General features: G+C 38.5%; 1 protein-coding gene across 4 annotated transcripts in view; it reads left to right on the top strand.

The window, feature by feature from the left end:
- The window catches only part of ARPP21 (cAMP regulated phosphoprotein 21), a 306,084-nt gene that overhangs the window by 210,818 nt on the left and 72,581 nt on the right, over positions 1 to 22,685 (top strand). For all 4 annotated transcript variants that reach the window (XM_063451958.1, XM_063451959.1, XM_063451961.1 and 1 more), the window contains 2 exons: positions 7,699 to 7,914; positions 17,055 to 17,209. In XM_063451958.1, coding sequence (XP_063308028.1) covers positions 7,699 to 7,914; positions 17,055 to 17,209 — 371 coding nt within the window. The remainder of the gene's footprint in view (positions 1 to 7,698; positions 7,915 to 17,054; positions 17,210 to 22,685) is intronic.

Here is a 22,685-nt window from a genome sequence, read left to right as displayed (position 1 = left end):
CTGGCTGCAGCCTTAACTCCATAGAACTGTTTTGGGCTACAACCTGGTGGCCGGTCAAAACTTTATCCTGATAGCGATTCCCTTCCACCCAAACGGATCCGAGCGCTATTTGGACAATTTGGGCACTCGGACCCAAGCTATTCGGGGATATAAGACTTGTGGGTTCCTGGGGAAATTGATTGTGGTTTTGGGGTATTTTATATGTGGTTCCCTGAAGCAGAGAGATAATACAGTTACCGGTCTTTGACTCATTTATCTCCCAGACATAGACGCCTGGGAGGGGTTTGTATTTCTTTGTATGGAGACCCCATGCTGGGGGTCTGTGTATAAATTGAGTGTTCCTTGCCTTGTATAAACCAGTTTACTCCCAGCATTAAGCAACGGCTAATGTATGGGGGAAAGAGCTATATCACTTTATCCTGCTATAATCACTGAAGACGGCACTGACTGAGATACTGGGAAGGGGAAAGGACATCATTGGCCGTGAGGCTCGTGTCCCTACCTGAGTGGCCGCCGCAATCTTCACATGTGGTGGGAATGCCCTGGATAAATTGACAGCTCTCTCCATAAATTTTAAAAGATTTGGGAACCCTGGACTAAGAGTGAGTTTGTTGATTGACTGGAAAACTGCCTACCTGGAGCCCTTGGAGGCTGAGCTATGGGGGTCACCTTTGCCTCCCCCTTTTTCTCTTTTTCGGTGTGACCTCTCAGAACACTCAGCTTTAACAGCGACCATCTCTCCATTTCTAAACTCTTTTATACTCTCTCTCTTTCTTTCTCTCTCTCTCTTTCTTTCTAGGCTCCCTTCTGAGGCCTTCTACCCATTAATATATCAAAGAATTAAGTGGCTATGGCTTCAATTATTTATTTAACAGCCCACAATGGTACTTCTCCTAACAAATTGATGTCTATGGATGAAATTGTAGGGAGCTTTATCTTAAAATATCTTTACTTATTTATAATTACCAAAATAAAAATAAGTAAATCCTGCTATAATCACTGAAGACGGCACTGACTGAGATACTGGGAAGGGGAAAGGACATCATTGGCCGTGAGGCTCGTGTCCCTACCTGAGTGGCCGCCGCAATCTTCACATGTGGTGGGAATGCCCTGGATAAATTTACAGCTCTCTCCATAAATTTTAAAAGATTTGGGAACCCTGGACTAAGAGTGAGTTTGTTGATTGACTGGAAAACTGCCTACCTGGAGCCCTTGGAGGCTGAGCTATGGGGGTCACCTTTGCCTCCCCCTTTTTCTCTTTTTCGGTGTGACCTCTCAGAACACTCAGCTTTAACAGCGACCATCTCTCCATTTCTAAACTCTTTTATACTCTCTCTCTTTCTTTCTCTCTCTCTTTCTTTCTAGGCTCCCTTCTGAGGCCTTCTACCCATTAATATATCAAAGAATTAAGTGGCTATGGCTTCAATTATTTATTTAACAGCCCACAATGGTACTTCTCCTAACAAATTGATGTCTATGGATGAAATTGTAGGGAGCTTTATCTTAAAATATCTTTACTTATTTATAATTACCAAAATAAAAAAAAAAAACTAACAGGGTTGATACTGAAGAGCCTTATGAAGTCAAGATTAACTCCTTAGGATCGCGGATGTACTTGGTACGTCTGACAAAAGTGGTCCTTAAGGACCTTAGTACTTACCGGATCGCCGCCGTTCCCCCGCCGGCTATCGGTGTTGCTCCCGGTCTGGTAGCCCAGGCAAATTAGGCCCCCACGGGACATGTGATTGCTCTGAAAGACCAGTCACATGGCCACAATAGTCGTCCATAGTGCTGCCTACAGGGGGACTGCCTGAACTGATAGGCAGTCTCCTTGCATCTGTAAAATAAAAATTAATTAAATTAGTAAATATATATAAAAAAAATGAAAAAAAAAAAAATATATATATATATATATATATATATATGAAAAGAAAACAGATGGGGAGGGGCTGTGCCACAGAAAGAGGTACTAAAATATATTAAAATATATTCCCAATGAAATACGATATACAGAATTAGAATAGTCTCTAGGTTAAATAAATAAATAAATACAGTTGCAAGAAAAAGTATGTGAACCCTTTGGAATGATATGGATTTCTGCACAAATTGGTCATAAAATGTGATCTGATCATCATCTAAGTCACAACAATAGACAATCACAGTCTGCTTAAAGTAATAACACACAAAGAATTAAATGTTGCCATGTTTTTATTGAACACACCATGTAAACATTCACAACTTTAGGTAAGTCCAGCTTTGGTATCTTGGTTCTTTATACTTGAGGGATGTGAAGGGTCTGGGTCTTCTCAGTCTCCGTATGTGGAAAAAGAAAAGACAGAGCGACCTGATAGTGCAATATGTCTGGGCTAGACGGACAACACTTAAGAGATAAAAATATTGCACTCACATGAACAAGAGCTATGACCAGCTCTAGTGGATATCGCATACAGTGGTATAATCCCCACTTATGGGATATGATGGTTGTAGTCTTTTACAGTAGATTGTAATCTAGGTGTGCTCAGTGATGACAGCGTTAGTGGTATGATCCCCACCTAGGATGTTCTTGAGAGTAAAGTAGATAACCGCTCTTTAGGTTAAAAATAAATAGAAAATGCCAGGAAAAAAATTCAGATTGAGTAAATTATTGAAATAAGGAGGTAGTAGGTTGTAATAAAACCAAAAATCCTTTATTCAATATAAAACGTTTTTGAAAGAAATACCCATAACGCGTTTCACCGTGTGGGCTTTATCAAATGGATTAATGATAATATATATATATATATGTATGTATATTGTATCTATATATCTTACATACATAATATCATACTAAGTGTATTTTTATATTAATATATATATAAAAATATACGTGTGGATTTTCATTATAAGTGTATTTTTATATTAATATATATATATATATATTAATATAAAAATACACTTATAATGAAAATCCACACGTATATTTTTATATATATATATATATTGTCCAACCACATATATATATATATATATATATGTTATATATGTAATTTTATTCTAACTGTATTTTGATACTTAGAATGAAATTATATATATATATATATCTATGTAAATATAAATAAATAAAAACAATATGAAATATATATATATATATATATATATATATATCCATATACATAATTACATAAATTTAAAATATTTCATAAATATACACGTAGACTTCAAATATATAAATATATATTTTTACATAGTTAACTAATTTTATTGATTGCAATTTGAGGGACCTACCTGAGAGAATTTAATTTGTGGCAGGCACGACCTGAATCACTGGACTCCCAGCCCCATGGTACCCACTACCATCCTAAGGACATCCACTTGTTGTTAGAAGTTCCTTAAGTTTATTTTTGGAATCCCACTTTTACATAGTTACAAAGCTGAAAAGAGACTTGTGTCCATCAAGTTCAGCCATTCTCACATTTGTTTTTTGCTGTTGATCCAAAAGAAGGCAAAAAAAAAAAAACAGTTTGAAGCACTTCCAATTTTGCAAAAAACTAGAGGGAAAAAAAATTCACACTTGACCCCAGAATGGCAGTCAGATTAATCCTTGGATCAAGAAGCTATTACCCTACATTGAAAAATTAGATCCTTGAATATTTTATTTTTACAAGTATGCATCCAGTTGCTGTTTGAACATCTGTACGGACTCTGATAAAACCACTTCTTCAGGCAGAAAATTCCACATCCGTATTGTTTTTAAAGTAAAAAAAACTTTTCTCTGTCTTAGACGAAATCTTCTTTCTTCCAGTCTAAACGCATGACCTTGTGTCCTATGTAAAATCCGGTTTGTGAATAGATTTCCACACAATGGTTTGTATTGGCCCTGAATATATTTTTATGCATGTTGTCTTACTCCAAGCTGTATAGGCTCCAAAGCCTACTACCAATTAAGCATATTAGGTGATGTGCATCTCTGTAATGAGAAGGGGTGTGGTCTAATGACATCAACACCCTATATCAGGTGTGCATAATTATTAGGCAACTTCCTTTCCTTTGGCAAAATGGGTCAAAAGAAGGAATTGACAGGCTCAGAAAAGTCAAAAATAGTGAGATATCTTGCAGAGGGATGCAGCACTCTTAAAATTGCAAAGCTTCTGAAGCGTGATCATCGAACAATCAAGCGTTTCATTCAAAATAGTCAACAGGGTCGCAAGAAGCGTGTGGAGAAACCAAGGCGCAAAATAACTGCCCATGAACTGAGAAAAGTCAAGCGTGCAGCTGCCAAGATGCCACTTGCCACCAGTTTGGCCATATTTCAGAGCTGCAACATCACTGGAGTGCCCAAAAGCACAAGGTGTGCAATACTCAGAGACATGGCCAATGTAAGAAAGGCTGAAAGACGACCACCACTGAACAAGACACACAAGCTGAAACGTCAAGACTGGGCCAAGAAATATCTCAAGACTGATTTTTCTAAGGTTTTATGGACTGATGAAATGAGAGTGAGTCTTGATGGGCCAGATGGATGGGCCCGTGGCTGGATTGGTAAAGGGCAGAGAGCTCCAGTCCGACTCAGACGCCAGCAAGGTGGAGGTGGAGTACTGGTTTGGGCTGGTATCATCAAAGATGAGCTTGTGGGGCCTTTTCGGGTTGAGGGTGGAGTCAATCTCAACTCCCAGTCCTACTGCCAGTTTCTGGAAGACACCTTCTTCAAGCAGTGGTACAGGAAGAAGTCTGCATCCTTCAAGAAAAACATGATTTTCATGCAGGACAATGCTCCATCACACGCGTCCAAGTACTCCACAGCGTGGCTGGCAAGAAAGGGTATAAAAGAAGAAAATCTAATGACATGGCCTCCTTGTTCACCTGATCTGAACCCCATTGAGAACCTGTGGTCCATCATCAAATGTGAGATTTACAAGGAGGGAAAACAGTACACCTCTCTGAACAGTGTCTGGGAGGCTGTGGTTGCTGCTGCACGCAATGTTGATGGTGAACAGATCAAAACACTGACAGAATCCATGGATGGAAGGCTTTTGAGTGTCCTTGCAAAGAAAGGTGGCTATATTGGTCACTGATTTGTTTTTGTTATGTTTTTGAATGTCAGAAATGTATATTTGGGAATGTTGAGATGTTATATTGGTTTCACTGGTAAAAATAAATAATTGAAATGGGTATATATTTGTTTTTTGTTAAGTTGCCTAATAATTATGCACAGTAATAGTCACCTGCACACACAGATATCCCCCTAAAATAGCTATAACTAAAAACAAACTAAAAACTACTTCAAAAAATATTCAGCTTTGATATTAATGAGTTTTTTGGGTTCATTGAGAACATGGTTGTTGTTCAATAATAAAATTAATCCTCAAAAATACAACTTGCCTAATAATTCTGCACTCCCTGTATACAGAGGAGAAATAGTGATTTAAAATTTCATTAACTAACACCCCCATCCCAGTTTTTAGTGTACCCACAGTTTCATTTTTTGTTTTTTTTAGAATTTATGTACTTGAAAAAATGCTTTGGGGATGGTTTTGCTCTCTTTGGCTATCATTTTTTTAATTTTGACGTTTAGCAAATCTAATCACCTTTTTGCACGCATTACTTTATACTTTTATTTTTCCCAGCGGAACCTAGACACACCTGAGGACATTCACTGCCTCACACTCTGAGACTTTCAACCTGACACTAGTTATCTAATTCATTGAGCTTATATAAATGTGGTTCAAAGATTATTTTGTTATCATTGTATGTTGATGGTCCTTACTTATGATTTACTGACCTGGTTTAATACATACTAGGTACCTTTAAAGCTAACATGCAAGGGAACTACCCCCTCCCCATAGAACAGGCTTGACATGCACTATGATATTTTCGAGGTGTACCAGAGCATAACGTTAGGCACATAGACAGGAATATACCAGGCTACCTATGCAGCCTTAACACTGGCATAGTGCTACTGTCTTATGTAAGAAACATACACAAGCTCAATGTGATTGACCCAAGCTATTCCCAGCCTAATTCAGATTACTTCTACTACCACCCGTAGGCTTACTGTACCTCAAAGGTTAAGCACCAATGTATGACCGACCTCTCTTTACCAGATACCGACTAAGACCACTCGACATAGAATACGATAATTTAATACAAAAACCCCCTCCTCCAAAGCAATGTTCACCTGTGACAGAATGCACTGTAACATGTACACTGTGATATTTATGACGGATACTATGTCAATATTTTTTTTTCTGCTTGAGAGCTAGGTCAAAAACTAAGATTTTTTTTAATGGTGTATAATATATGTTGGTGCAATAATTGAGAGATATGGAAATTGCAAAAATGCAAATATTGCTATTGTCCTTAATTGCAAAGGAAAGCTTAATTCTTAAGTTTTACTAGGACTATTTAAATACATTTTTATTCAGACATTGTGCCAGTTTTGTATGTTTCTCACAAAAATTGTCCAGTCACTTATAAGGTTATTCACTAAAGTCTGAAGGCATTTTAAAGGCAAATCTAGGTCAAGATTCTCAAGGAAGACTGTTCAGCCTCTTTCATAATGGCTTATATAATGGCTGTAATATAATATTGACCAGATTGGATGCCAACAGCTGACATTTGGGTTTAGATTATGGAAATAGGCAACAAAACACTCAAATACAGTGATAAGAAGTAGATAGAATTTGCAACCTCAGGTTTAAGGTTCCACTAATTGAGTTCCATCAGTAAAATAAACATTTTCAGCAGCACAATGTACTAATCTCCCAAAACCCTTAATTTCTATAATAGTTAGGGGAAGCCACATGTACAGATTAAAAAATATATATAATAATTAAAAAAAAATAATCAATTTTTGTTGTAAAAAACTGTTGCTTGTTATTAAAATATAAAAGACCTGAACGGTGAAAAACAAGAAAGAAAATTACTTTATGGAGACAGGGGAAGACACTTTTTATTTATTTAGTCATTGTAAAGGAAGGACCCGATCATATCTCATATAGCATGAGAGATTTCTTCAACGCACACTGCACACCGTGATCTAGCCTTTCTGTTGCTAAATCTCATACTTGTTCTTCCGTCATTGATCAATGATCAGTGCTGATTTCCTGTTCTGAATACTCAGTACTGTGGCAGTGCTTTGCGCAAATGTAGGTGGGACCAGCAGTTTTATAACTTGCAAATCTCTGTAATCGATTCTATACCTGTTGACATCAGAGATTTATCATTGTTGGCTCTATTGATTATAGAACACCCACATAAAGCAAGTCACTACTAATGTTTGAGTGTAAAACTGTGTAAAAGTAAATGTATTATATTTAGGCTGTACTATAATGTGTGAAATAATTTATCTCTGATTTTAGATTACTTGATTATTTTAAACTTTTGTAAGATCCTCCGGATACAAATTTTCACTGCCATGTTTTGTAAAGCTCTGACTACTTGTAAGTTAGCACCTAAACAAAGTCAGATTTCCCAAAAATTTCTTGTTCGATTTATGTATTACATTTTAATAAATTACTTATGTATTTGTGTTTTTTTTGTTTAGTTTTTTACAAAGTGACATTATTTAAAATATATACATAATGAATAGCATGAAATATGTTTATTGTAGATTGTGTTACAATTTTGCATTTGAAATCTTATGCCTAAGCTGCATTCATATTTAAAAAAAAATATTGTATGCATATGCAAGGAAATACTAACTATTTTTCATCCATTCAGGCTCAGAGTCTTCCAGCAGTACTGGTTCCTCAGGATCTCTGTCACGAATTCAGCCTCTTCAAAATCCATCTATTGTCCCAGGAACATCAGTCAGCATAAATGGCAGCATATCTTTTTCTGAAAATGGAACTTCACCTAATAATACCAGCTATATATTACTTCCACTTGAAGCTACAGGGATACCTCCTGGGAGCATCCTTCTCAACCCACACACAGGTGAATTTAATTTGTTTACTATCCACTGCAGGACAATTCCAAGATATTATTTGATGGGACACTCATGCTTTGAGACATAAACAAAAATAGTTTGAGTGTTTGGGAAATACTGGGAATGTACTTCAATTTAACAAAATGTATTTTATCTTACCTACTGTAGGATGTAATTTAATGCAAAGTAACAGCACTACAGAGTTATGGTTAAATTAAGTTTTAGTAAATTAAACTTAGATACACATACACTAACTTATTTATCAGTGAATCACTCTTTCACTTTGATTTCGCCTATGATTTTCTGCACAATTCCTCATTTTTTAATTTTTGGTTAGTATACATTTTGTTCTTTCAATACTTATGTTTATTATGTTATACATCCAGATAATAATTATTGTGCCTAACATTTTATCAATGACAAAGTTGGAAAAGTTCCTCTTCTTTATTGTGTTTCCTCCCTAGACATATATATTTTTTTACATTCTTTATTTTTGTTTTGTGTTTAGGGTAACAAACATGCTTGTAGTGCCACAACAGCTGGAGCAAGGATATGCAAACATTTCCAAATAATCAACATTATAGCATATGATAAAGCTGAACAATTTTTTGATATAGGACACAGGTTAATATAACATAAGTCAGCAGGTGAGGCATAGAAGAATAGCAAATTGGGCAGATTAATCTAACTGACAATATGGTGAGTCAAGATCATAAAATATAAAGTATAGCAGGAGTTATATGAGAATCATCATAGTTTCCCCCCAACCCTGTTAATTTAGTATACACACTAAGGGGCCATGTTCCAAGATATGAAAACAAGAAAACTAATAACGTATAGCAACAACAATTGATTGACCAAGGGGAGGGGGAGGTGAGGTAAGGGGGCATGTGGCTGTATTTCCGAATCGGGAGAGCGGCCGCCTCCCCCACCCGGCATGCTTCTGACCGCATGTTTTCAGGAGTGGAATGTGAGCCCGCAGCAAGCTGAAAGACTTTCTCCCAGTGTGCCATGCAATTAAGTGAGTAGAACTCTCACCGGGGATTATCTCGGTTCCAGCCAGGAAGATCAATAGAGAGTTTGATAAAGCAGGCTAATGGAGGAGCTCGCTAGGGATGTGACCCTCAGCCATGTCAGTCAGGCACGCCCCCTCCCTAGACATATATATGTACAACATTGTATGATTTTGAAAGAGAAACTTATTACATACCCATATAAGTTTAACATGAAACAGTTACAGAATTATGGGTAATGCTTATACCTTTAGTGTATTTGCAAGGCCAAAGCATGTTTTGTTTTATCAAATTTGTAGAGCTGCAGTTTTGATATGTAAGATTCCCTGTTATCCAATTGCTGTTAATAAAGCTTGGCATGTTAAAACAACTTAATATTGCTTCATAATCTCTGTGATGTGACCTATTAATGGATTCATAAGAGTGCACCAAAATGAGGGGAAAAAAAATGTAAATAAACAAAGGATATTTTAAAATGTAAATTATTCATAAAGATACAGCCAAAAGGAACCCTTGCCTTGTGCAAAAATTCTGTTCCAAGGAGATTTGACACCAGAGACTTAATCCCTTGGCTAAGAGTTTAAATATAATACAATAATGGCTGCTGACTTGAAATAAGAAAAATCTACATTCTGGAGTTGGTGACAGACAGCGCATTGCTGGGGCTATCAGCAGCTGCTAGTTCCATCCTTTGATGTGGTCTGCATCATGCTAGCTAGTAAGCACTGGGCAGACTCATTTGTGAAAACAATCAATAGTTCGTGCCAACTTCTACTGTGCATTTGTGCAGGAGCATTAGATTGCAATCTAAATTAAGAAATTAGCTGTTTAGTGGCTTAAAATTAGCTACCACTTGCGTTAACAGCACACATTATATCAAGCAAAAGCTGTTATGAAAAGCTTTGTATGCCGCCAGCCAGATTTGATAAATTTTACCAATTAAGTAAGCATATTCATTGAAAATGAAGGGTGAGTGAAACAAATATAACAATTTAAGATTACAAAATCCGAATGAAATATTCCTGCTAATGACAACTTGAAACTAAAGTTATTAGATTTGTAAAGAATAGAAATTAATTTAGTGAAAAACAAAAATAGCTATCAAAGAAAATTAATATTACTAAGGACCCCATATCTTGAGAAAATTATTTGCATTATTCTGTATGATTTATCATTCTGTATCCTCTAGCAAACTCAAAATAGTAATAGTAATGCATGTTGTCTTTTGTGTAGTGCCAACAGATCCATCCAAATATCTTTTAAGCAACTAATGACAACAGGAAAGGTAGAATAGTGGTCTACGCATGTCAAAGCAATGCAGTAACAGTTACTACCAGTACTAGCGGTGCAAATATAGCCTTATTTAGTATTTACAATACAAGAAGACAAGGTGCATCAGTGTCAGGTTTTGGTAGGGATGCTGACATATGTTTTCAAATATATTTTTCAAGTTAAGTTGGACCCTAAAATGTGGACAAGGGGAATGAGGTAACAACACAATGAAATAAAGTGAAATAAATAAATTACCAATTGGAGAACAATGGAAATAACAAATAAACAGGGGGGAATCAACAGCAAGGCAAGTCATGTGAAACAAAGCAGGAGGCAAGCCATGGGACACAAGGAAACAGAAGCAGGCATGCTACAAGGCAGGCCCCTGGAATCAAGGAGCAAGCCTTCAGGAGAAATGGTACACAGATGTGGGAAAATGGCTTGACATCAAACAATAGGCCAACCATAAACCATGAATCATGTATCAATGATCTTATCACCAAAGAAGGGAAAAGGCTGGACTAAGGAGGAAAATAATTAAGAAAGAAGGACCTGCAGAGAGCAGAATCAGATCTTTTCAGTCTTAGTACAGAAGCCTGCCACAGCCAAACATTAAGTTAGTCACACTGTGAGTTACTGCACAAGACTGAACATATCAGAAAACAGGGGAGCACCTACAAAACAATCAGACTATTTGATATTGTCCCTCAATCTACTATTTACATTAAGTAAGGATACATGATAAAAACTGGAGCATATGAGAGTATTTCTTAGATTTAGAAATATTATGTATTATGTGTTATTACATTTCTATTGATTAGGACAAGAAAATAGTTTCAGTAAACATACACCATGCCATTACATTTAGCTGTTATGGAGTGTGCATTTATTAGGGAACCAAGAATGTTTGTCACAATACATTTCCATAAAAAAGTAGCTTCACAAGATGTCAAATATAATTTATATTTTAGTCAGTTTTATGTATGTTTTCATTTATCCTTCAAGCTATTCATGATTTCTAAAGATAGTTGATTATAGGACAACTAGCCTCAATCCTTATTCCATTAAGGGTAGACAATTTGCTCCATAATAAAGCCAGTTTGGGGACAGATCATCCATTTGTTCACCCACTCCATAAACAAGAGAGATGTGTACTTGGAAAATAGGGGATTAGTTCCTGGAGGAACACTCAACACCAATGTAGCAGCAGTGTAAGGAAGATGAAGCATCTACTCATCGCTTGTCTTTAGTTGCTAATTGCTCTGCACTGATGCTAGCTTCCCTGTGTGTTCCTAAGTTAAAGGGAAAGTGAAACTCTGATCCAACAGCCTGACATACTGGAGGGGCAGACCTATCTATCCGGCCCATGATTTGCATGCTGATTGAGGAAGATATACAAATTGATCCTACCATGTTTCCATTGGGAGAGCAAACAAATGAAAACAGGGAGCAAGAGAATACTGAGAATCGACAACAGCTCAAACAGCTTGCCCTTAGGAGTGTAGCTGTACTTACCCTTTCCAGGGGCCGGCCGTGGTCCTCTGTTCGAGCCGCGCGCGCCTTGCTGCTGCCAGGTGATCGCAACACTAAAGCAGATGCTCTATCCAGACAGTTCGAAACTGCTGACAAACAGGAGATTGATGTTACTCCTGTCATTCCCCCAGACAGGATAATAGCTACTACTATTTTGTCTATTTCCTCGTCCCTCTTGCAGGCCATACAAGTGAAACAAAGCATGGCTCCTAGCGAGAGGCCTACTGATAAACTATTCGTTGATGTTCCCGAGAGACGGGAGATTCTGTCGTTGTATCATGACACTAAGACTGCTGGACATCCTGGTATTTCCAAAACGGTGTCAGCTGTTTCTTGGTATTTCTGGTGGGATTCCTTACGCAAGGATGTCACCGACTATATAGGTGCTTGTACTACTTGTGCCTGTATGAAATCTTCTCGAAGAGTTCCCTGTGGGCTGTTGCATCAGTTACCCGTTCCTGAGAGACCTTGGTCTAACCTGTCCATGGATTTTATTGTTGAATTACCCCCTTCGAATGGTAACACAGTTATCCTAATGATAGTAGATCGGTTTTCCAAGATGGCCCACTTTGTGTCTCTTCGCAAGCTGGCACTTATCTTCGCTAGAGAGGTGTTTCGGTTGCATGGCATTCCCGTATCTATTGTGTCCGATAGGGGTAGCCAATTTATTTCCAGGTTCTGGAAAGCCCTTTGTTCGGAAATGGGTATTACTCTCTCATTTTCTTCCGCATACCACCCCCATTCTAATGGAGCTGCTGAACATGCCAATCAATCTCTGGAGCAGTACCTTGTTTCGTATCCCACCATCAGAACAATTGGTCTGACCTTCTTCCTTGGGCTGAGTTTGCTCGGAATAACGCTACTCATGATTCTTCCTTTTTACGTTGTGTATGGCCAGCATCCCGTTGATCTTCCAGCTGCTTTCTCCTCACAGGGCATGCCAGTTCTGGATGAGCATTTGGCTGGTTTGCGTAATACTTGGGAGCAGGTTCAGCATTCTTTGGTGGATTCCGCTGCTCGCCAGAAGGTGCAGGCTGACAAGCATCGCAGGGCAGCTCCTTTTTATGTCGTGGGGGACAGGGTTTTGCTTTCCACGCAAAATATTCGCCTCCGGGTGCCTTCCATGAAATTAGCTCCCCGCTTTATTGGTTCTTATCGTGTTTTGCATAAGGTTAATCCTGTTTCATATGCCTTGGGTCTTCCTAAGAATGCGTATTCCTAATGTCTGTCATACTTGTTGTTGAAGCCTTACGTATGCAACCGCTATACCCGGCATACCCCTCCTCCCCCTCCTGTCTCTGTGGAGGGTCATGAGGAGTTTGAAGTTTCTGCCATTCTTGACTCTTGTTTCCTTAGAGGTCGGCTTCAATACCTGGTGCATTGGAAGGGCTATGGGCCTGAGGAGCACAGTTGGATTTCCGCTGATGCTGTTCACGCTCCTCGCCTTGTACGTTCCTTCCATTCTCGTTTTTCTGCCAGGCCTGGCCCTCCCCGCCCGGAGGGCGTGTCCTCAGGGGGGGTACTGTAGCGGTACTTACCCTTTCCAGGGGCCGGCCAGGGTCCTCTGTTCGGGCCGCGTGCGGTCCTGCTGCTGCACGAGACGCGCGCGGCTCATCCGACGGCTGGAACAGGAAGGCGGGCAGTGACCGCGAGAAGCGGTCACGTGTCCCGCCTGACTCTAAGAGCGCGCCGCGGGTCTCGGGCGCGCTCTTAAAGGGACGGTGGGAGCCTAAATTGGAAAAGGCCTCCCATTGGTCCCTGTCATACCACACTCCCTATACACTTACCTTTTGGGGGCGTGGATATGACAGGGGGCAATCAAAATAGGTGTTTAGATATATATTCTCACCTTTTTCCCTTAGTTCCTTGCCCTATCGTGGTTTCTGTTACAGTTCCCTTTAGCGCTTGTCGTATTCAGTTGTGTTCCTTCTGACTTGACCTTGGCTTTGTTTTCTGTCTACGTTATTTTTTTATCCTTATCTGTTCTGTTTGCCGGCTTGCTGTTTACTGTGTACCAGACCCCGGCTAGTCCTAGTTTACGCTGTATCTTTGTGCCCTTGACCTCGGATCATTCCGGACTCTGTACTTCTCCTATATACGTCGAGTCCGGCCACTCTAAGGTCCGGTAGACGTATCTCCCCTCTGTGTTGTCTTCTGTTTAGCTGAATCCTGCGTGTTGGGGTATATTTTCGTTACAAGGAGTATCTGCATTCAGTTCTCAGGCTAATTTTTTCTAATCTTATGCCATTACAGAGAATCTAAATAAATTGTATGCAGACTGGCTTCATCTGCACAAAAATGGGGATTGGGCAGGCAAATGCCTGTTAAGATTCAATACACATAAAATGCAATGTCATACATTTTGGATTAGGAACCCATAAGCTATGTATACATTAAATGGGGTTGAGTTAGGGATAACATTAAATGAAAAAGGACTTTGTATCAATTATAAATAACAAACTAGACAGCATTATGCAATTAGGAATTAAAAGAGGTATTGAGCAAGATAGAATTTTGCTAACCTCTTAGTAGGAATATAAAACAGATAAGAGGACACCCACTGAAACTGGAAGAAAGTTGTTTTTGTTTATAACAGTGGAAGCAGGGGTCAAGTCCTGGGGAATAAAGTGTGGGAACTCAAGATCCACCACCATAATAATATACACTCGTATGCATATATAAACGCGTGCACACACACACTGACAGTTGCACACACACACTCAGACACACACATACACACAGACTCACACGCACAGACTCACACACTTACACACACACACACACACACACACATACACTCAGACGCACACACATACACTCAGACGCACACACACTCACTCAGACACACACACAGATACACACACTCACAGACACACACATACACTCACAGACACACACATACACTCACAGACACACACACACTCACAGACACACACACACTCACACACATACACAGTCACACACAGAAACACACAAATTATTTTTTTTTTTAAATTTAAAAATGTTCACCCAGCCTCCCTACCTGGAGAGCTGGTGTGGACCTGTGCCTGGGGTCCAGTGGGGCTTCAGTGCGGTGGGTGGCTGTCTCCCTGTCAGACTCTGCTCCCTCTCGCCGCGCGGGCTGTCTACTGATGCCGGGAGATGGAATATGATGTAATATTCCGGCTCCCAGCATCAGCAAATGGCGCGAGAGAGAGCAGAGCAGAGAGAACACAGCTCCCTTGCCGCGTCTGACAGGGAGACAGCCGCCCACCGGGGGGTCCATCAGGGGTAACATGGGGGGCATTTGGGGACGGCATTCTTTGCTGCCCCCTAAGTGCCTGCAGGAGCAACAGGAATGGTGTTCCTGCTGTAAAAAATGTGCAGGAACGCCGTTCTCATGCGTTCCTGCAGGCCTCGAGCCCTGAAGCCCTGAGTGGAAGTATTCTTTACAGTACAAACAACATAGATGATGAATTCTCTTTCTAAATTTTGCAAAAACAAAATATTTAATTATATAATTTGTATGTGAACAGGTTGTTGATTCAAGGAGAAATCGGATTGTTATTATGGAGTCAAGATGGACTTTTGTTGTGGCATAATTAGAGTTGGCTACAATTGAGGTTGAATTTGATGGACTTTTGTCTTTTTTCAACATAGATTAACATGCAGCTATGACTGTTTCTCAGTGAACTATAGCTGGTACGCCTCTAGGCACAGTGAGCAACGGGTCCGCACCTGGATTAGCAAACAAACTTAAAAAGTAAAGCAATATAATACTGAGGACGGGCAACAACTCAAGAAAAACTACAACAAGCTTGCCCTTTGGTGTGTCAATACTCAATTCATATATGTATGCAGTCCAGTAAGTGAAAAAGAAAATTGAATTTTTCTTTTCACTTAACTGGCTGTTTTTGAATAAGTTAGTATTGGACACTAGATATTATCATACAAAGGCATTCTCTCCACTATTATCCTTATTTGGGGATTTCACTCTTCCATTACAGAGATAACCTAAACCATGTTTTCATTGTCTACTAATCCCAACAGCGGCATAAACCGAAGACAGAGTGGAACAGCTATGTTTTAGGTTTATGCTGTTGGCAAGTTGAGGGGAGAAAGTGAGTCAGCAAGCAGCCAAAAGGAGAGTGATGCCCCTGAAATGGTCAAAGCTTATCTGTCTGAATATTTTTTGCCTGATGACCCTTTGAGCTATCGGGATGAGAAGAAGAGCATGTGACCGACTCTGTGTCTGGTTGTCCAGCAGTTATCTTCATGTCGACTGATCGCTGTCCAAAGTGAGCGAGTGCTACAGGGAACATTCTGAATCCTCAAAAAGCTCATAATTATACCTTCATCTGATGACTCAAATAACCTGCTTTCCTGCTTTTCACTTTGATACTTGAGGCATCATCATTTGCTAGCTAAGATCCAATTTCACCACTCATCTCTTCTTCCAAAGTTGTTCCTTAAATTTGTAGTTTTCTAAAATCCTGTTTCTCCCCTCTTTTTCAAATGCCTTTTATTGTATTAGTTTCACCCTGCTTGGCTGAGTCTTGTGGTGCCTGCCAACTCTGCAGATGCAGTTAGGAAAGCTGATAGTGACATGTTTTGTTCCACACTGAAGGATAGTCCCTAATGCTACAGACTGTATTTATGGGAAAGCTTTGTTCATGTTAGGGTGTTAGTATCAGTGACTTTAACAAGAAAAAGTGAAAAGTGGAACAGCATTAAAACATTTAAATCATATCCATCCACTGGTTCCTATCCCTTTATGTAATATAACTAGTTAATATAACTAGTAATAACTAGTATAACTAGTAATATAACAAAAAAGGTATGGGGTAACTAAAGCAGGGTTATTTGCTCAAGTGAGAATTCATGTCTAGAAAAGCCTACACAGATATTTTTACTTTAGCTTTAAAAACCATTATATGTAGATATTATATCCCCATCCATAGATATATTTTGAGGTGAAAATGAAGACAAAGTGAACAATCATTCGTAATAATTTCATATATTACTAACTGGAGTTTTTGCTCTCTATAAGATCCTTCTAGTGCAATATATATGTAAATATGGATTTGTTGGCTAACATTATCAGCTAAACATTCAAAATAGTTTATATGGCATACTATAATTTTGTTGGGAAATCAAGGTATTTTCTAATATATTTCCTCTATTTATGTTGTTTACTGGTTTTTAAGATTTGCAATTGTTTTAAGTATGCCTGCCACACACACCGTAAACCTAAAAGACAAGGAGGACAATCAAAGATGGGGATGTTATAAAAAAAACTGTGTGATGGTTCAAATTGCAGTTTATCTACCATAATCCTTTTTTCATTTCAGGTCAGCCATTTGTTAACCCAGATGGCACACCCGCAATATACAATCCTCCCAGTGGGCAACAAGTATTAAGAACCCAGGTAGGCGGGCAAACACAACAGCAGGCTCCTCATCAGCAGCAAAACCAGCAGCAAATTCAAGGACACCTTACCCCACAGGTGCTTTATTGATTACATTGTTACAATTTACAGCATTAACATTTTAATAAAATATCTAAAAAGGTTGGAGGGATTGCAAACTTAGTTTTTGGGATTGAACCCAAAACAAAACTTGATATATGGGAAGGCTGAGGTGTTAGGCGAAGCCTGTAATTGTGGGATGAGTTACCCGACCTATAAATACACAGACCTCCCCTTCCTCTGGGCTGACACTACCTTGTTCAGTACAGAACCATCTACTTAAGGTTCAAAGGTCATCAACACAAACTGCCTAAACTCCAAACAAGCTGGTATTGGCCTAGTGAGGACCATGCAAGTATTCATTTTACTTCACTCTAGTAAAATCAACTACCTCCCTCGAAGCTCATGGGGCACTGCCGCGTCCGGCCTAGCCATGGCTTTTCCTGTTGCTGTTTGCGCTTTTATTACAACAAAACCATAAGTTTGTCCATTCAGCCCACGTTGGGCCACACTGTTCCTGACATTCAACATGTATTCGCCACACATTCAGCCTTTAACTAACTTGGGAGGCATTCTGCAGTCCATATTCCGCCCTCATTTGGATATGTCAATTTTCACTACCAACGCAAATTTGGCCTATTTTAATCATACATAACATCATAGTGATACCTTGATTAGTTTCATGCATTCTGCTTACTGTATTCGGCCATCATTCGACCATATCGATTATATCATATACACTTAGTTTAGTCACCCTGAATTTTAACTTTTAATTAATGCTATGATATATATTTTAGTTTTTCATATTTGCAGATTATTATTGTCGGCCCATACGACCTTAGTTAACGTTGTCATATTTGAGCAGATCAGCATTTGTTACTTATGTTCACCCGGCCTCTTCCAGCTTCAGTACCTATATTTATTCTATATGTCTGCCACCTGGGTATTCAGGCACTGATTGGGCCTACATTGTTTATAATGATATGGCTAAGTGTTGCTACTGACTGTCTAAATTTATGTCAGGGCCTTTACATGTGGTTAGCATTTATGGTACTGCCTGTTAATAATCTTATTTTACTGTCCATCGCTACTTACATTGTTTAAGCCCTTTCTGGGCTCTGTACAGGTCTGGTCAAGTGTACTTTAACATAATGTTGGTCATAATTATGTCTGTTCTATGGTTATACAGACATATTCATGGCCCTCAACTAAATGTTATTTTTACACTTCAAATCAAGGCATGCCACGAACTAGGTCCGCCACTTTGGTGTCAAACTAAATTGCAACCGGTCTACTCAAATATTTTCAACATTCATTAAACCCTATTTAATTATGCACCTGTAACTTCTCATTAGGCCCTCATTTGGCCACCCTGCATCTAGGTATAGTTATGTTGGGCCCTCATTTAGCCTTCACTATCACAGGAAGGTGAAGGGTGTGCTAAACAGTGTGAAAACAATATGTATACTTATCAATAGAGTTATAACTGCATACATGTAGAGAATTAAAAAAATAAGACACAACCTTTCATACAAAAAAGCACAACTTTTCATGAAAAGGCACAACCTTTATGCAAAAAGCACTTTTCATAAAAAAAAAAAGAAAGGTAAAATTATTAAGTCCCCATGAAAGATGCAGTGCATCACACATATATACAATATACAAAAAAAGAGAGCGCTAGTATTGAATGAATTCTGCACTGTCGTGATGACTAAAGAACAGTCTAGATAAAGTAGGTGGAAGATATATATATATACCTATATATATCAGCTGCTAAAACAAAATACATTTCCTAGTTTACTACAAAAGTATGTATATATGGGTTTCAGCGCTTAGTAGATATTCCCCTCATTAGTAATGCGGGTCTTAAAATATAAAGGGTTATAAAGGATAATCAAACTTTATGAACCTCAGAGATCAATGGTAAAAGCAACCAGGATCCAAAATATAAATAAAAAAATATAAAAATAGATAATAAAAATCCATAAAAAGACCAAAACAGAAGCAAAAGAAAGTCCAAAGTCAGCAAAAACTAAGTGAACGTTCTGCACAATAATAGTCCAATGATGCAGTAGTTGGTGGGGGTCCAAATATGTGGAGATACCTTAGATAAAGGGAGACAAAACTGGATATGGTGTAACTCTGTGACACAATTTATTTCTCCAAATACAAATATAAACTCCCCCCCTACATAAATACTCTTACATAAAAAAAGTCTTTAATACTCATCGTGAAGCAGGGAAAAAGACGAAGGACTCCGTGCTCACTTGTGTACAGTCCAGGTGGAGCTCCAGTTTTCCTCGAAAGACAGCAGCTGCCCGGTGCACTCGGGAGAGATGTCTGTGTTGGCACTCACGGGGAAAAAAACTTGCGATCTGAACGGCTCCTATCTGGAACTTGTGGAGCAGGGTCTGCTATAGATGAAACCTTCTGCTGGCACCTTATCAACGCGTTTCGCCCTTACTCCGAGGGCTTTTTCAAGATAGGTGCTTGCTGCCTGGCTTGGCAGTTAAATACTTTGCCGGGCAAAATTAATTCAAATTGTTAAAGGTGTATACCTTCACATAAAACAAAACATAAAAATACTAAAATCGGACAGTACCTTCCCAGGTTTGTTTCAGAGAACAAGTAACATAAGAATGTATCCATAAAAATACTTGTGAAACACACAAAATCCAGATCATACAATTGCAACAGTAATAGGAGTTATAGTTGATACATTAGTTTAACTTCCTTTAACATTGTAACAGTGTGTATTCACTCTATGTATATGCAGTAAAAACTCAAGGATTCCACTATTTGTGGTTTAGAGCACTTCCTTAATGTGTACACATTAAAACAATATAAATAAGATAAATAAAAAATAATGAAAAATAAGCAATCTATATCTTAAGGTTGCAAAATGTAAAATTAGGTTATCTGATGATCTCGCATTCCTCCATAGAGACAAAAATTGGTTAATTTCTTAAAGGACTAAGCACTTCATATGATCCAAACAACTCCCAACATAGCAAAGATATAAGGGCCATAGTAGTATTCTACATTGGCACTGACGCCAGTAACGCCATCTTTCAAATATAGAGATTTTTAAATATTTTTAAATATTTTTAAATACTTTTAAATACTATACTGTTTTTAATGGCTTCAGTTATTATTTTAGGGATACATATCCCACATGGATTATAGCTCCTTTCTTTTTGTCCTCCTAACTGAAAAAGAGGTATATACATTAATACTTATATGAAAAAATAATATGTACAAATAAGAATCCAATACAATTATAATATATTCGCTAATTCTAGTTCTGCATTCAAGCCTAGGGGGGCAAGGGACTTCAGATTATAGATCCAGAACATTTCCCGGTATGTTAAAATTCTACTCAATTCACCTCCCCTCCAGGGTACTTCTATCTTTTCAATACCACAAAATGACAGGAGAGTGGGGTCACAATTGTGATGTGTTCTAAAATGATTAGAGAGTGTGTGTTTGTCAAATCCTCTTTTTATATTGTAGGCATGTTCTCTAAGCCTAACTTTGAGCGTTCTTTTGGTTTGACCCACGTACTGAAGGCCGCATGGGCATTCTAGCTTATATATGACCTGTTTGCTATTACATGTGATGCAGTCCTTAATGTTAAATGTTTGTTTAGTTATTGTAGATTGAAAGGTTGTACAATTTTTCCCTTTATTGCTTAATTTACATATGTGGCATATCCCACATTTGTAGTATCCCTTTAAGCCACTCAAGAAATGATTAACTTTTATAGGCTTGTTGAAACTATGTACCAATCTATTTCTTAGTGTAGGAGCCCCCCTAAAGATAATTCTGGGCTTTATAGGTAAAAGCATGGCCAAAGCTGTGTCTTGTCGTAACAAATGCCAATGCTTTTGGATGCTTTTTTTTATATTGTGTGCTTGAGCACTGTAGTTAAACACTAAAGGGCATAGGTCTTCGGTGTTTGAGTTCGACTTACATCCTTCTTTTTCTTTGTGCAGGATATTCTTGCGTTCTATACTCATCACTTTAGAGAGGGCTGCATCCAATGTACTACGTCATATCTTTTTTCCATGAATTGTTGCCTTACTTTCTGAAGTTGTTGATCACATATGTCAGGGTCAGTACAGTTTTTCTTGACCCTTAGAAATTGCCCAAAAGGCACCCCTGATAACCAAGAGGGACCAGGTTCGCCCCAAGCTACGCTAATATCTTTATGGCCCACTGGGAAAATCTTTTCATCTGGCTAGGCCACCAGTGGGGGGCGAACCTGGTCCTCTATAGACGGTACATTGACGATTGTGTCTTTGTTTGGAAGGGGAAGGAGGCAGAGCTCTTGGAGTTCCTTGCGTACATCAACAAAAATGACTATAATCTATCCTTCACCTACAAGTACAGTTCCACCAGTATAGATTTTCTGGATTTGGTCCTATACATAGATCAACACAACAGTCTCAAGACTTATTTTAAGAGTGTAGATGTGAACAGCTATATTCTAACAACAAGCTGTCACTATCCCTCTTGGTTATCAGGGGTGCCTTTTGGGCAATTTTTAAGGGTCAATAAAAACTGTACTGACCCTGACATATGTGATCAACAACTTCAGAAAGTAAGGCAACAATTCATGGAAAAAAGATATAACGTAGATACATTGGATGCAGCCCTCTCTAAAGTGATGAGTATAGAACGCAAGAATATCCTGCACAAAGAAAAAGAAGGATGTAAGTCGAACTCAAACACCGAAGACCTATGCCCTTTAGTATTTAACTACAGCGCTCAAGCACACAATATAAAAAAAAGCATCCAAAAGCATTGGCATTTGTTACGACAAGACACAGCTTTGGCCATGCTTTTACCTACAAAGCCCAGAATTATCTTTAGGGGGGCTCCTACACTAAAATAGATTGGTACATAGTTTCAACAAGCCTATAAAAGCTAATCATTTCTTGAGTGGCTTAAAGGGATACTACAAATGTGGGATATGCCACATATGTAAATTAAGCAATAAAGGGAAAAATTGTACAACCTTTCAATCTACAATAACTAAACAAATATTTAACATTAAGGACTGCATCACATGTAATAGCAAACAGGTCATATATAAGCTAGAATGCCCATGCGGCCTTCGGTACGTGGGTCAAACCAAAAGAACGCTCAAAGTTAGGCTTAGAGAACATGCCTACAATATAAAAAGAGGATTTGACAAACACACACTCTCTAATCATTTTAGAACACATCACAATTGTGACCCCACTCTCCTGTCATTTTGTGGTATTGAAAAGATAGAAGTACCCTGGAGGGGAGGTGAATTGAGTAGAATTTTAACATACCGGGAAATGTTCTGGATCTATAATCTGAAGACCCTTGCCCCCCTAGGCTTGAATTCAGAACTAGAATTAGCAAATATATTATAATTTTATTGGATTCTTATTTGTACATATTATTTTTTCATATAAGTATTAATGTATATACCTCTTTTTCAGTTGGGAGGACAAAAAGAAAGGAGCTATAATCCATGTGG

Source organism: Pelobates fuscus, chromosome 4, assembly GCF_036172605.1.
Source record: "Pelobates fuscus isolate aPelFus1 chromosome 4, aPelFus1.pri, whole genome shotgun sequence".
NCBI lineage: Eukaryota > Metazoa > Chordata > Amphibia > Anura > Pelobatidae > Pelobates > Pelobates fuscus.
The sequence above is the reverse complement of the archived record's forward strand: the minus strand, read 5'-3'. Positions and strand labels throughout refer to the sequence as shown.